Source organism: Maniola hyperantus, chromosome 10 (assembly GCF_902806685.2).
Source record: "Maniola hyperantus chromosome 10, iAphHyp1.2, whole genome shotgun sequence".
NCBI lineage: Eukaryota > Metazoa > Arthropoda > Insecta > Lepidoptera > Nymphalidae > Maniola > Maniola hyperantus.
In genome coordinates this window covers 13,369,792-13,384,297 of record NC_048545.1, presented here as the reverse complement: position 1 = coordinate 13,384,297, position 14,506 = coordinate 13,369,792, and the positions used below count along the sequence as shown (strand labels likewise).

At 41.5% G+C, this 14,506-nt stretch overlaps 1 protein-coding gene across 12 annotated transcripts in view; it reads left to right on the top strand.

Moving 5' to 3' along the window:
* The window catches only part of Syp (synaptotagmin binding cytoplasmic RNA interacting protein), a 36,181-nt gene extending 21,998 nt beyond the window's left edge, over window positions 1-14,183 (top strand). For 3 of the 12 annotated variants that reach the window (XM_069501528.1, XM_069501527.1, XM_069501526.1), the window contains 10 exons: window positions 1,714-1,849; window positions 2,576-2,709; window positions 2,803-2,889; window positions 3,543-3,692; window positions 3,993-4,138; window positions 5,319-5,413; window positions 9,225-9,367; window positions 9,930-9,989; window positions 11,728-11,872; window positions 13,169-14,183. In XM_069501528.1, the coding sequence (XP_069357629.1) occupies window positions 1,714-1,849; window positions 2,576-2,709; window positions 2,803-2,889; window positions 3,543-3,692; window positions 3,993-4,138; window positions 5,319-5,413; window positions 9,225-9,367; window positions 9,930-9,989; window positions 11,728-11,872; window positions 13,169-13,275 (1,203 nt within the window). In that variant the 3' untranslated portion in view covers window positions 13,276-14,183. Of the gene's footprint in view, window positions 1-1,713; window positions 1,850-2,073; window positions 2,210-2,575; window positions 2,710-2,802; window positions 2,890-3,542; window positions 3,693-3,992; window positions 4,139-5,318; window positions 5,414-9,224; window positions 9,368-9,879; window positions 9,907-9,929; window positions 9,990-11,727; window positions 11,873-13,168 lie in introns of those variants that run through there. The other 9 variants (XM_069501529.1, XM_069501531.1, XM_069501530.1 and 6 more) reach the window with 9 other exon arrangements.
* The last annotated feature ends 323 nt before the right edge of the window (window positions 14,184-14,506 follow it).

Here is a 14,506-nt window from a genome sequence, read left to right as displayed (position 1 = left end):
AGCTGAGCGCACTTTGGCGACTTCGCTCCTTGTATATTCATCCATTTGTTGGGTGGAATCATCAACTCTAAATAAATCGTATGGCAAGGCTCCGACTGTCTATAAAAGTTGCTTGATACCTGTTACTTTGCTTATAAATATATTTGTAAATTACGCGTGAAACCGTCTATATTGCGATATTTATTAACAGTCTGAATCTTACCTAGAGCCATTTTAAAATCCCTGAAATTCTGGCCATATTCAAAGTAAACTAAAGATATTTTTTTTAAATCTGTTAATACAACTTGTTCATAATATAGGTACTTATATCAAGTCACAACTTACAACTTGCAATTTATCAAAGTTCAATCATGTTGGCACTGAATTCATTATCCAAATATATTTCACAGATATATCTAGTTTTGACAATTTGTTTGTCTGAGTGTTTTACGGTACGTGGAAATAATAGGGATGATGCCTACTCGTCAAATCGGCAACTTTTTATCAAACGTCAAAACGCTCGCTTAGTAAGGGAGCTTGTATGAAATACATAGATACATTTGACGTAGTTTGACGTACTTTTTTAGGTTAATCGATAATTTAAAATTCGTTAGTAAACTTCTATTTACGAATAATAATAATTACTAAGAAATATTTTTTTGACATAGGCATCATCCGAATTGGCACTAATTTCTATTGTTCATTTAGATAATAAATTGAGTGTCACCTTTCTTGTAACCGATGATTCCACCCTTGTCCGAAGTCTCCAAACTGTGGCGTCGTTGCAAAACTACTGTAGTTGCATCAACCGCCGGTACTTTTGCAAGGCGCAATCATTTACCTGATGAATATACGTACAATTGTATTCACAGTCACACTTGGGAGATTTAGGTCCAGTTGCACGACAGGCGGTCAAAGTTACGTCACCGTTACCGTTAAAGTTTTACCGTCAATAAAAAAACAAACTTGGTTCACAAGTCAGTATTCGTACGTCCACGATTAAAGTTAAATATAAAAAAAATTAACAAACCCTGACTTGTTCAATAAATTTTGCTTTTATTGACGGTCAAAGTTTAACCGTAGCCGAAACCCAACTTTGACCGCCTGTCATGCAACTGGACCTTAGATTTAAGCTTTTACCATTTAGCATGACATTAATATCCCTTTGATGGTGACCATATAAGTGACCAAATTACGAATACGTCTTCATAGACTCACTATAATCCCGAGCGAACACACGCGTACGTCGCTTGTACGGGCACCGTCAATGACTTATAATCACTGAAATGTCAATGTGCAATCATAACACCTGTAATCTGATCTAGCCTCGCTTGTCCTGAGATATCATCCCGTCTTTCTGTGCACCTCGTTCAATTTTAAGTTGCTTTCATTATTTTTTGTTACCACCACACTTGTACTCGCTTGTTTTTATTTTCACTTCATCAAACGGTCCACTTACAGGGTTAACTTTCAATTGGCTTCAAAAAGTTCTCCGGCTGAGAATGTAATATACATATGTCAGGCTCTCCTCTTTGCTCCGTAAACACTCTCGGCTTATCATCAGTACAGTTAACTCATCACGATTGGCTCTAACCGACATCATCACGCCTTCGCGCCGCGACCCGTGCTCGAGCACTCGACTTCGACCGATCGCGAGACCGCTCGGCCCGACAGATTCCAATTCTAAAACGAAACCCACTTTTCAAAATTTTTCCCTTATTATTTTTCCCACAGCTCGATAATCACGAAATAAAACCAGGGAAGACTCTGAGAATTAAGATTAGCGTACCGAATCTGCGACTTTTCGTCGGCAACATTCCCAAGTCTAAAGGCAAAGAGGAGATACTGGAAGAGTTTGGTAAATTAACAGGTAAAGTTGAAACCGAATGACTTTAATCGAGTTGATAGTTTTGGGTTTTGCGTGGGCTTGGGTGGGTCGGGTGGGTAATGGGTAATGGGGTGGGTTGGGTGGTGTGGACCGCTGGCCCCGCTTGCTCCCGCTTTCCCGCAATCCGCCTCTCCAGTCATGCCCGCGCGGCCGCGCGGCCGCCCGGGCCGGGCCATTGGCTATTCTCCCAAGAATTATTCTTGCAGCTGAATGATTATGAAATTCGAAAGGGGAAAAAGATTGGCGTTACGGTTTCCTTTAACAATCATCGTTTATTCGTGGGGAATATCCCTAAGAATCGAGATCGGGACGATTTGTTTGAGGAGCTTACGAGGCACGCACGTAAGTCCTTGTCGAATTCATAATAAATGCTATTCAGTTGGCGCGCGCGGCGCGGCGCGAGGCAGCGGCCGCGGCCGAGGAGGCGCGAGGCGCCCGAGCCGCCTCGCGCCGCGCCGCGCCGCAGTAGACGCAAAGGAAGTGTACCCTGACGATTGGCCTCCGCCTCGAGAATGCTCACTGGTAATGACTGGAGAATCTTGCTGTTGTTCTCTAGACTTCTTCAGTACCGTATATGTTCTCCTGGAATATCGTTTGATTTGCTTCATATCGTAGTTGAGATCGATTGTAAGCGAGGGTTGGAGGGGCTTTGTATGATGACGCGCTGTAGCCGCCGCCAGCCACTCTATTGTACTTGTGTGATTGCAGCCGGACTCGTAGAAGTTATTATATATAGTTCGCCCGATGACAAGAAGAAAAATAGAGGATTTTGTTTTTTGGAATACGAGTCCCACAAAGCGGCGTCCTTGGCTAAGCGCAGACTGGGAACTGGTAGAATAAAGGTTGGTATGTTTCCATGTATGTTCACGTTTGATTTGAATTTGGCTTTGAAATTAATTTACTCTTCGGCTTACATTGACTTGAAATTATAACAGGAGGACTTTGTGCAGGTATGGGGCTGTGATATTATAGTGGACTGGGCCGATCCCCAAGAGGAGCCCGACGAGCATACTATGAGTAAAGTGAGTACCTATACCTATGCTAGATCTACTATAGCAATTGATGTAACATCTAACATTCTGTGATTCCCACCAAAGTAACTGCATAACATGCCAATTTGAGGAGCATTCCGTGTGGCGGTTCTTCTCAGGATATTCCAAAGCAGAGTTAGATATTAATTTGACTACTTAGGTAATACGAACGTCAAACGAACATGTGCACAATAAATTTGTATATAAATTATTGCAATTTTTTTAAGCTAAGCTTCATAATGGACGAATTAAGATGGAATGCCTCCTAACCTAAGTCGCAAAAAGTTTACGAATGAATAAACAAACGCGGTGAAGAAATGCACCGGCATAGGCTGGGCAGCTCCCATATGATTGATCATTGTGATATTCCTAAGACACCTCAAGGGGTTTTTATCACATTTTACGATTTTACGCTTTGTCCAAAAAGGCTAAATTAATGAGATTCTGGTTGGACTTGGAGAGAGTGCACGAATTTGGAACGGGATGATTTTGTTTACACATGCATTTTATGCTCCTTCTGGGCACAATAATCGCTACGAATAAGCGCTTTCTTAAAAAGACTTAAGAGTCATTACAATATACTGTCGACTGTGCGTAATGGCTCTTTAGTCACGGTATCTCAAATCTGAATTGGCGTTTGTCAGGTGAAGGTGTTATACGTCCGGAACCTCACGCAAGACATCACGGAGGAGGCGCTCAAGGAAGCCTTCGAACACTACGGCGCCGTCGAACGAGTTAAGAAGATTAAAGATTACGCTTTTGTCCATTTTGAAGACCGAGATTGTGCAGTAAAGGTTAGTTAAATTTATAGTTCTTCATCTTTCCCATAACTTTATCCCACTGTTTGGCGTTAGCTGAAAATTTATAGTTCTTCATCTTTCCCATAACTTTATCCCACTGTTTGGCGTTAGCTGAAAATTTATAGTTCTTCATCTTTCCCATAACTTTATCCCACTGTTCGGCGTTACCTCTCGTCGTCTCTTGGCCTCGTGTCACGCTATGAAGTCGCAGCCTATTGACGCAAAGTTTTTGTTTTTTGGAAAAATATTGTTGCTACTTTAATTTTATTCAATGGATTCCTTTCTTCTTTGCAGGCGATGCAAGAAATAGACGGCAAGGATATGGGCGGCGCTCGCCTAGAGGTATCGCTGGCGAAACCTCCTTCAGACAAAAAGAAAAAAGAAGAAATTTTGCGCGCGCGCGAGCGTCGCATGACGCAGATGATATACGGACGCGGCGGGTATGTTCCGTTTACCACATTTTAATTTTTTTCTTATATTATAGACCAGCGCTTGGCTGCAATCAGACCTGGTGGCAAGTGATGATGCAGCCTAAGAAGGAGCGCGCTTGTCTAGAAAATGTCTATTCACTCTTTACTTGAAGTTGTCCATATTATAATTGAAGGGGAAAACTGATGTTGGAAGGGCGTTCCAAATCCTAGCGGTTCGAATTAGAAATGAGGAGGCATAATTCTATAACATAAATATTTTAAAGGATTTTGCCAGTTTCTGGAGAAACAGAAAATCCTTTGGGCCTGTATTTTGCTTCTTTTTTGGTGATGTTACTTAATTTTTCATATTTTGGAACACGAACAACCTCATAGGTTGGGCAGCATATAATTCTTGTTACCCATATGAGTGAACAAGACAAAATACAAGATTTTATAAAGAATTTGTAAGACGTTTCCTTCTATTGGGTGTCAGACAGCTCATGGCTATTTATGTCGTAATCTGTGTTCGTTGAAACTAGATTATACCCGCGGCTTCGTCCGCGTAGATTTAGATTAAAACCCCCTGGCGGAACGCTGATTTACCAAGGTAAAAGTAGCCTATGCTTCCAAGGTGCCAGCTATCTCTGAACCAAATAGATGATGCTCGCGACTTCACGCTACGTGGATTCAGGTCTTTTTTGAATCCCGTGGGAACTCTTTGATTTTCCGGGACCAAAAGTTACCTGTGTCTGTCCTCGGGATGCAAGCTATCTCTTATACCAAATTTCATGAAAATCAGTTAAATGGATGGATCGTGAAAAGTAGCAGATCGATATACACACTTTCGCATATTTATAATATTAAGGATAGATTTATATTACGTTGTCTCAGGTCTAACATCACGTTAGTAAAAATTAGCAACTTTACAGGAGAGCGGAAAAAATTTTCTTTATTCCTTTAACAGTTTATGTTAAACGTTTTTTCGTAGACTAGCCGGAACGACGCGACTTTCGATTCTCTAGCAAATGGCTTCGAAATGTTACCAGACTGCCAAAAAATTACTTACGTAGTGTTAGAACTTAAGCGATGAATTTATTTGATGAAATTGTACACTAAAATAATAATTGGGGCTTTGTTGTAAAATTGTGTGGCGGGCGGCGACGCGTAGTGTAGTCGAGGCGGTGGGTAACGTGTCGCTGTGTAATGTCAGATTTGATTGGTGCAGCTGCTCGCCGGTGCACGGCGCCATGCGCGGCCGCACGCCGCAGCCGCAGCCGCGTCCGCCGCAAGCGCGCGGCGACTACGGTCAGTATGGCGACGCCTTTACACCCACACCGACACACTCACTCCACGACGCATACACACTTGCACACACACCACACTGGTCCTAGTGTAACATTTCAAGTTCGTATACTGTTCGCAAATCTGTAATTAAGACGTGGCGTAAATAATAATATTATCATGTCATTCTCTGATCGGTCTATTGAAAACCTGGCGAGTGGATGCAAGTTCTCCCATTCCCCGTCGTCTTCCTGCTGATGCTTATAATGCAAACTTACAAAAAGATTTACGATAACTTGAAAAGTTAAACTAGAGCCTCGAAGGACAAAGATCCTTGTGTAACGTTTCGAGTTAACTAACGTGTTACGTGACTCGTACGTTGACGTTTTTTAATATTAAAACTTACACTGAAAAACTTGTAAAGCCAACACGTGTCACGACAATTTTGTACGCGACATTTGTTCAAACATGGCCATTGACTTATAATCTGTGACAATCAACTATAAAATTGATTTGACTTCTTTAGACTAAAAAACAATATAATGAACTTCCTTCATGATATATTTCATCTGTGCAAACCTTACGAAAGGTATGATAAATCAGAGTTTGATTGTCATTGTGTAAAATTATTGTCACACGTGTACAGTATGCGGCTAAAAGTGATGAACATCGTTCTTTAAAGGAGATAGCAGATTTGTAGAGCACTGTCTCGGTCGTTGAGCTCGACAAAACGTCATATGGGTATGAGTGACAGAGACAACGCTCTACAAACCTGAAATGTCATTCTAAAGGCCGATGTTCATCACTTTTGGCCGCGTACTGTAATTTCCTTGAACGGACAGGTAATTTTGTTCGTATACACGTACGCACTTGGGTGTGTGCGTGTGGGCAGTAAGTTGGATTGATTTTACTCGAATTGCTTTTGAAAATATCATTCTTGCAAAAGTTATCTAGGATTTTAAGTTACTGTATACCAGTTATTGGTGTCATCAAAACTTTTTCACATTCTAAAACGTATATTCCACTTCTGATGTAAGACTCTGCTACGAGTATCTAAGCTTGGAATAAACTAACCGTATTAATGTCGAAGCCACACTGATTTTTTTGTCTTTTTTTTTGTTTGAGTTGTACTACAACTCAAATTGGTAAGTCCCATTTTAGACATAGAACTGTCATCGGAAAAAATGGGACAATTTTATCCTTATTTGTTCCATAGAACTAGATACTAGCATTTCACCTCGAATTTGCTTTCCTTTGTCTTTATAACACCTTTTTCGTAGCGGAACGTCATTAGGATCATTCTTAGGGTCCAGTTGGCACCCTTCGGGTATGGAGCCCTAAGAATGATCCTGCTGACATTCTGACAAGAAAAGATTTACTTTGTTCTAGATTTAATTGCTTTATGGAACAAATTAGGATAAAATTGTCTCATTTTGTCCGAGGACTTAGGGCGTTTGTGCACTCATCTGTGAAATCACGGATTCCGTAAAAACACGAATCTAATGTGTACGTATTTGTATGACGGACTTCGAATAATCACGGATACGAACCGAATACTCAAGACCAAGTGCACAAACGCCCTTACCCCTCAAAGTAACTAATATGCTTGGAAATTGGGACGAATTCAATGGAAGTAGAAGAGTTTCAAATAAAGACATATTAACACTACTTGGGTATTAATCGTTCCGCATCGTTTGAGTAGGTAATCATAATTTTACATACCGCCATATGGAATCTGAACAGATGTTTCGCAGAATTCCCATCTGGTATTACGTCACGTTTTCCATCACAAAGCGCGAATAAACACCTGCTGTAAGAGCAGTCGTGTTCACACCTGCGTCCTTGTGCGATCTAACCCCCATTTAGCAGCAACCCTCAACAAACACCTATTCAAACGCCTTAAACCGAATCGCATTGTGTTTGAACGTTGTAATTTCTATTCAACAATGATCACTATACTTTGGCCATTGTGCTATTTACTAATTGTGACATATAAAATTAGTGTCGTGTCAATCGAGTAAAGTTCCCTCTTCTAATTGACCAGCCTAGGTCTAAAGCCGGGGCTCTACCGCGAAGTCATTAAAGAGTCCGTGTAACTCGCAACGATAATTTCCATAGTTGAGGCTCGACCGCGAAAGATTCTAGCGGAGCGGGCTGGGTATGGAAATTATCGTAGCGAGTTAAACGGACTTATTGATGACTTCGCTCATTTCGCGGTCGAGGCCCGGCTTGAGAATGTTTAGCATTTATTACTGGAAAGTGTCCGTAATATAGCAGAGGTGGGAGAGCTTTGTCCAATTTCACATGGGCTATCAGATCAGCGGATCCATTAACAGAAGGGACTTCAGTGCACAAGTAGTCCAATCTAAATCCTGAATTTAATCGGTGGTTTGCGCAGGTCATAGACTAAGGGTGTTTGTGCACACATCCGTATTCGTTTCGTCTCCATAATTCTTCGGAAGTGGCGGTCATACAAATACGTACCTACTCATTCGATTCGTATTTTTACGGAATCCGTGATTTCACGGATGAGTGCGCAAACGCCCTAAGGATTAAATACGCAAGCCCGGCTTAGACCTGTGTTTGTACAATACGCCTCGTGTTCAGATTCTTCAGACTACTTCTTTTACGCGCACTGCACTATGGCTCTGGAACAACTATACAAGAAATCTCTAAGAGAGACGACTCTATATAGCTAAGGCTTTCACATATTATGTATCTGAGAAACCCACGGAGTTACCTCGTCTGTTAGGAATAAACTAAAAAATAAGTAATTAAGAAAGTATATGCTTAAAGAAATATGATTAAGATCAAATAGTACAATGGAACTGATATTAACAGGTTTGTTTAAAAAGAAATTGACCATTTAGAAAGTGTATTCGGGATTAAAATCAATCCAACCAGCCAAGCGAACAGTTTGGAAGATTTGTGAGGAGATACTTTACAGTAGGTACTCGCTAGTGATTGTTAAGTCAGATTGCACAGTTTCTTCACAATCTCCTTGAAAACAAACCAGATTTGACACAAACACAGTGTACACGGTGTGGACTCCACGCGCACATCCAGACTTTGCTACTGATCCCTTACTAACAAACTTGGATGCAAAACTACTCGTACTGATATCATTATCGTTGTGCTGAATAAGTTTTACGATTTCGACGGCAAAATTCTGTGCCACTTGGTAACAAAAGTTGTACTGTATCTTGTTTTTTCAGTGTGAAATTTTTACCCAAGGTTCGTGTATTTTTGCATCCATATTACATGTGTCATAACGCTATTCTCTAGGCTAGAATTAATGACAGCTAGGATTAAGTAGGAGCTGCATGGTTTCGGACTAAAGATGTAGAAGAATCCGGAGATATCGAAAGGATAAATTGAACCTACGTGAGGGCTAAACTCCTGTTTCAATGTAATATTAACAACCCTAACAATACTCCCGAGTGCATGCTTGAACATACAGTTATCATCGTCATTGATCTACGCCGTCGCGACTTGAGATAACTTCTGATCATCCTGTTTTACATCGCTTTCAGTTAAGGTTTTTTGGTGGTGGGAGAATGGGAATGTAATCTGCGGCCTTTTTTTCCAAATTGAAAAATCGTCATGTCCAGAATTGAAGATTGGACGAGATCGGTTTTCATAGCGGGGATGGGGGATATAGTGTGGACGATGCATGCTTTTTCCGTGTGTCGACCTAAAAGCTCGCCTCGTGCGATGGTGTGTGTTGCTGGACGGCCGCGTGTCGGCCGAGCGCCGCAGCTCGCCGCCCCGGTAGCTTGTAAGTTAGCGTTAGTTTAGCTTAGCCTCTAAAAGGGCCTGTGTTGTGTGTTTATAGATTATGATTACGACTATTACGGGTACGGGGATTACCGAGGTGGCTACAATGAGCCATTTTACCGGTACGATGAGTTCTATTTTGATTACGCGGGGCCACCGCAACCGTCCGCCGTCCGCCAGCCTCCCAACAGAGCGCAACCGGTGGGTCCCACACACACTAACTAATGTTATCATATTATTTTACTAGTCACTAGACCGCTGTTACTCATCATTGTTACCTTTCGGTTTTTTGATTTGCCAAATTTTTTCATCTACTCTCTTCACTTTTTGTTTTGTTATATTTTTGGTTGGATCCCATCCTAGAATGGAGTCAGTGACTCGGTAAAGACGGTAGTGTGTAGGCCTGACGGTGATCGCGGCGGCGGGGCGGGCGGGGGAGGGGGGGCCGGGCGGCGCCGCTCGTCAGGTCTGCATGGCCGCGGCGTTACTAACGCCCGACTCTCCTCTCCCTGTGACTTCGTTGGCGGCTGCCATCCCGCGCCTGTCATCCTCATCCGTAGCGCTTCGCTTGACTCGCTCTGTCACTAACCCCATAACACGCTTCCTGCTTTTGCCCACTATCGCATCCATCATTATCTTAAGTAGTCGAGGAATGCTTTGAATCTCGAACGCTCGAGTAACGATTTATATTTCTCGTTGTTGCAACGAGGTAGAAAATATGTTAAGAAGACTTACTGACCCGCTTGGTAAATGCCTCACTCAGGACGACGAACTCGCTCTCGGACCCAACTCGCTTTACTACGATCTAACCGGAGGCATTCAGGTACCCACCTGCGTTACCTTACCGTAACCGAGTATGTAACCTCACGCATTACTGTCGATGTTGTTTCGATGTTTAGATGTCGATTGTAGATTTCGATTAAAGTTACTATGAATGTAATAAGAATAGAATGCGACAAATAAAATGTGGTATTTTTAGTGTAGTAGTAGGTACCTGATTGTTTCTTCATTACATTATTGATCTGTATTACGTTAGCATTATTTCTATATTGGCTTCAGTAACAAGTTTATTTGAAGCATGATAGATTACGTGTGGGTGAGAATATTTACGCATTTGATATTGTAAAGCTAATACCGTACCAAAAGAAATTATTAGAGATCGATAATGTGTTAATATTCTCGTCATTAATGTATGAAGATAAAATTGCTGGGAAATCCAGTTAATTTTTAGTCAGTACATATTTGGTATTGTATCAACAGGCACCAATACCAACACCGAGACTTTTAGATGTAGATGTCATTTAGATGGAACATAATTAGTAATTGGTGGCTGTAGGTACTATTTAATTAAAATGACAACAAATTACTACCCTCGTTCTATGAACTGGTACCTCTGAAGTTTACAAAATGGATATGGTTTTATTTGCCATAATATTATTGGGTACATCCAAAGTAACCTCGCTCGGTAATACTTATTGCGCCATACAGCACTCATCACTTAGCAATCCAAAATAAATTTCGAAATCTAGAAGAAATGGCTTCTCATAATAAATAAAGAGGAATAGATACATTGATAGATTATATAAAGATAGAAAAATTGATAGATAGAGATAAAGTAATTTAATATCACTTGTTTTACTAGTGAAGGAAAACATCGTGAGGAAACCTGCATGCCTGAGATTTCTGCATAATGTTCTCAAAGGTGTGTGAAGTCTGCCTATTCGCACTTGGCCAGCGTAGTAGACTATGGCCATAACCCTTCTCATTCTGAGAGGGGGCCTGTGATCTGTAGTGTAGCCGGTCATTGGTTGATCATGATGATGAGGAGATAAATTGAATCACTCCAAGAGTCTATAGAATGTACGCTGCTGAGAGTTGGTTCAAAGCTAAGATTGATCCTTCTACAAAAAACGCTGGAAGTTGTCAGTGATGATAATCTGAAAAGAACATTTCGTGTAACTCAGTTAATGTTGCGGCAGTTAAGACGAGGGCGCTGAAAACGTTGCCGTTGCTGCAGACCTATCATCCGCGGAGGAATAAAAGGACTCGAGAATCGTCCATATAAATACGTTACTAAGGCTAAATATTAGAAGTCTGTCTCCTGAATCGGGTGACGCTGGTTCCGGATTTATTTTTTAATTTAATAGCGCCTGTGCCTTTGAAAGTACCAAACATGCAAAACATTAAAATAATAAACATAGCATAGCTATTGATTTTGTTACAGGCCGTTTAAAAATCTACTAATTCTTTAATTCTAAGATATGTTGTAGACTGATATTATTCTTTACTAGTTTATGCCCACATCTTTGTCTGCGTGGAATGTTTCGTTCTAAATTCAAATCACATTACAACCCATATTATGGGTAAAGGATTTCAGTACAACATTACAACCCCGCTAAGCCTTATGAATGCTATGATGTACTTACTTTACCTACAGGTAGATAACAGGTGTTGTAATAATGCACTGTCGAGCGAGTGTTGTGAAAATCGAGAACTCCAGTTGGTACCAGTGGTAGGGTGAGGGTGTTTGTGTATGGTGGTAACGTGTGCGTGGTGCGCAGGGGGCTGGGTCATGTGGGACAGCCGCGCGATGGGCGCGGCGCGGGGCCGCGGCTGGGGCCCGTGGTGGTGCGCGACGCGCCGCTCGTGGCCGCCGCACGCCCAGCGCCATGCGTGGCAACCCGCGCGCCAAGCCAAGTTTACCAGGTAAGTGCACTACTTCTCACTCCACTGTATACCTTTCCGCAAGGTTCGCCTAAATGACAAATGCCTCCTATCGTAGATGAGAGGACTTATTCCGTTTATCCACCCTCAGACAGACAGCCATCCTAGTCGTCGTAATCGTAGTTTTACAAGTATAATATTAATAGTCACACTTTTAATACTACGATTTTTTATGGAGACGGTAGATCATGACACGGTTGTTCCGTTTATCCTCCTTAGAGGGGGGGATAATCGGAATTCGCGTCTGAATTTTTTCTGTGTCTTTACCTCATGTACAGTTCAACAGTAAAAATAATCTTACATTTCTTTATTGTTATTGTTACGACTATCCACCCCGTCAGGGGGGGTGCTGAAGTGGCAATGCTGAAAATGACCTTTAGTGTTGATCAACTTCTTTTGTATCTATGACTACTCTACTAGGTACTTACTACTATAACGATATCAAATAATACCTAAATTGATTACGCATAGCACAAAACTAAATTCAAAATTTTGCAACATGAAGAAAACTTTGGACTCTCACTCGGTCTCCCTTTATTATCCTTTAACCATTTCGTGTCTGATTCCTTCTTTGTTTTCAGCTTGTTTAATGGTTTGCGTGTAATCTGGATTCTTACTTATTTATTGGTAATTATCCTTATGCCCTTCTCCTAGCCCTATTCTGTTTCATCCGTATCCTAGTTAGGGTCTACCACAAACTTTATGAAATGCAAGATCGGGATGAGTGTCCAAGTTTTCCATTAGATTGAAAGTTTGTGGAAGATCTCTTTACGTAGACCGTATTAAGTTATACGGCAACTAAGTTTCAATGATATACAATTAGTTCCTTTGGGAATTAAAAAGTGTTACGAATAAAATTAGACAAACAGATTCAAAAGATATTTCATCGTATTTCTCCAACTCGCGCTATTTTCAGAAATTAAAGTCGGGTTGTTTTCCTTATAAAGCTTAAAAAATTTGCAAGCTTTACAGGAAAAAATAATCTCTCAGGAACCGATGCACATAAACGGTTAAAGTTAACCTTACGCAATAGTTAAATTTGTACGTTGTGGCACCACAAATTATTTCCATAGTGCGTCGCGCATCGTTGTACAGCTAAGCGATGTGTCATCACTCATTGAACCGCAGGGTTGTATTAGCGCCCTAACGTGAACTGTAACCTTACCTTACTTTAACCGCCTGAAGTGCAACTGGCCCGAAATCATTTCTAGTTGAACCTTAGTTGCCTAAGTATTTTGTTGCTATATTGCCGCCCTGATCGTCGTCTGTGTGTTACAGGTAAACGTAAACTCGACGGGGGTCAGCAGATCGCTGGGGGGGAGCGCGAGAGCAAGCGGCGGCTGGGCGCGGCGGCGGCGGCGGCGCGCGGGTGGGCGGGCAGCTAGTGCCCGCGCCGCGCGTCGTCGTCGTTACGCCGGGTGAGCCGCCGCCGCCGCGCGCGTGGCGAGCCCCTGTCCGGGAGACACTACAAGCTGCGCAGGGGAGCACTCGCAGCGCGCCACAGAGTTGCGGTCTCGGTTACGTTTACGCCGGTTCCTCCGTCCTAGAGCTCCTAGCGGGAGAACCGTACCACTTTTTTTCTATATATGTGTTTTTTTATTTGATTTTCACGTTTTCGATTTTGTATCGCGACGATTCCGTAAAAATCTTAAAGTAGGACGTTATGAAATGTTTCGAATGTAAGTTTCCCGTTATGCTTATGTTTTCTGTATTAGCCGTACTATTTAATATATACTTTATTAGTGAGGGCGCGCGGCCGCGGTTGCCTGTTGGGGCCGCGCGTGGGGTCGCCGACCCGTCGACTGTCTGTTTTTTTTAATACATGTTATTCATTATATTTTATTCCTGCGAACGCATTTTGCGATGTGATGTGTACTTTAGCAGTAATTATTATATTATAAGGAGTTTGACTGTTGTTTTTGACATACTTACAACGTAGGTTACTGAGATGAAGTTAATGAGCTGAATGAAATGAATTGATGAACTCGACGACTCTCCCGGTTACGGCTAAAATCAAAACACCTGTAATATCGATAACATTTCCCAACTGTGTTCCTGCTTTAGTTTTTTGCTTTATTCTTATTACATATTTCCCTTTAAAATACATTAGTGTGAAGAAGTAGTTATTGTAAAAGTTCAGGATTTCTGCAATGTTTATCATTATCGCTGTACTACTAAACTTTTTTGTATTTCGACCACATAGCATGTCCATACTGTTAGAACTCTGACTTGTATCAATATTGTATCAGTTTAATATGTGGAATAAATTTGCAAAACTGTGTTTGCCTTATTATGTGCTTGTTTCCTTCAATACCCAAACCTAAATTCTTAGTAGTAGTAGTTGTTATTATAAGACCCGTTAGGCTCAATTTGCATTAAAAGGGAATGGAAGCAAATTTCTAAAATTTTGCATAGCATATTGACTTCTATCTCCACCACGTAAAACATCTACCGAGAAAAATAAAATTCCCATGAAGTCGCGGGAATTCCCGCACATCCCGGCGACTTTTTCATTTGGGCAAGTTTGTGTTTTACGAGGTGGAGATAAAAGTCAATATGCTATATTGTGATATTTTTGAAATTCGTTTCGTCGGGAGTTTCCGCCCTAGGGGAATT